At 46.9% G+C, this 371-nt stretch overlaps 1 protein-coding gene across 1 annotated transcript in view; it reads right to left on the bottom strand.

The window, feature by feature from the left end:
* LOC106109577 (putative gamma-glutamyltransferase YwrD) overlaps positions 1-371 on the bottom strand; it is a gene marked incomplete at its 5' end in the record, with an annotated part of 1,021 nt that overhangs the window by 413 nt on the left and 237 nt on the right. The window contains one exon of the mRNA XM_013291135.1: positions 7-367. Within this exon, the coding sequence (XP_013146589.1) occupies positions 7-367 (361 nt within the window). The remainder of the gene's footprint in view (positions 1-6; positions 368-371) is intronic.

The following is a 371-nucleotide window of genomic DNA, read 5'->3' on the forward strand; positions in this document are numbered from 1 at the left end:
CTCCAAACTGAATGCAACCCCACGGTTGTGCCATAAAATACCCGTCCTAGGGAGAACGACGCCGCTTCCAAAGTTAAAGTAAATACTTTGAATAAACGAAACGGAAAAACCTCTATCGTCCATAACACCTAACCAAATTGTGTCACCTGGGCCCTTGCCTTTACCTTCGTTCGACGCACGATCTGCTCGTATTCTGTGAGCCATTTCAGTAATTGCATGGCCAGCTAGCAGAGATTGAGGGTCCACTTTCATACAAGACGGATCCGTTATGTAGCGATCGCGTAGTACGAATGCCTGTTTTGTAGCTTCGACCACGTTGTGAATAAATTGTGCTTCATTTCGACCGTCGACGCGTAGTCTGTCCAAGATCG

This window comes from Papilio polytes, unplaced genomic scaffold (genome assembly GCF_000836215.1).
Source record: "Papilio polytes unplaced genomic scaffold, Ppol_1.0 DF821143.1, whole genome shotgun sequence".
NCBI lineage: Eukaryota > Metazoa > Arthropoda > Insecta > Lepidoptera > Papilionidae > Papilio > Papilio polytes.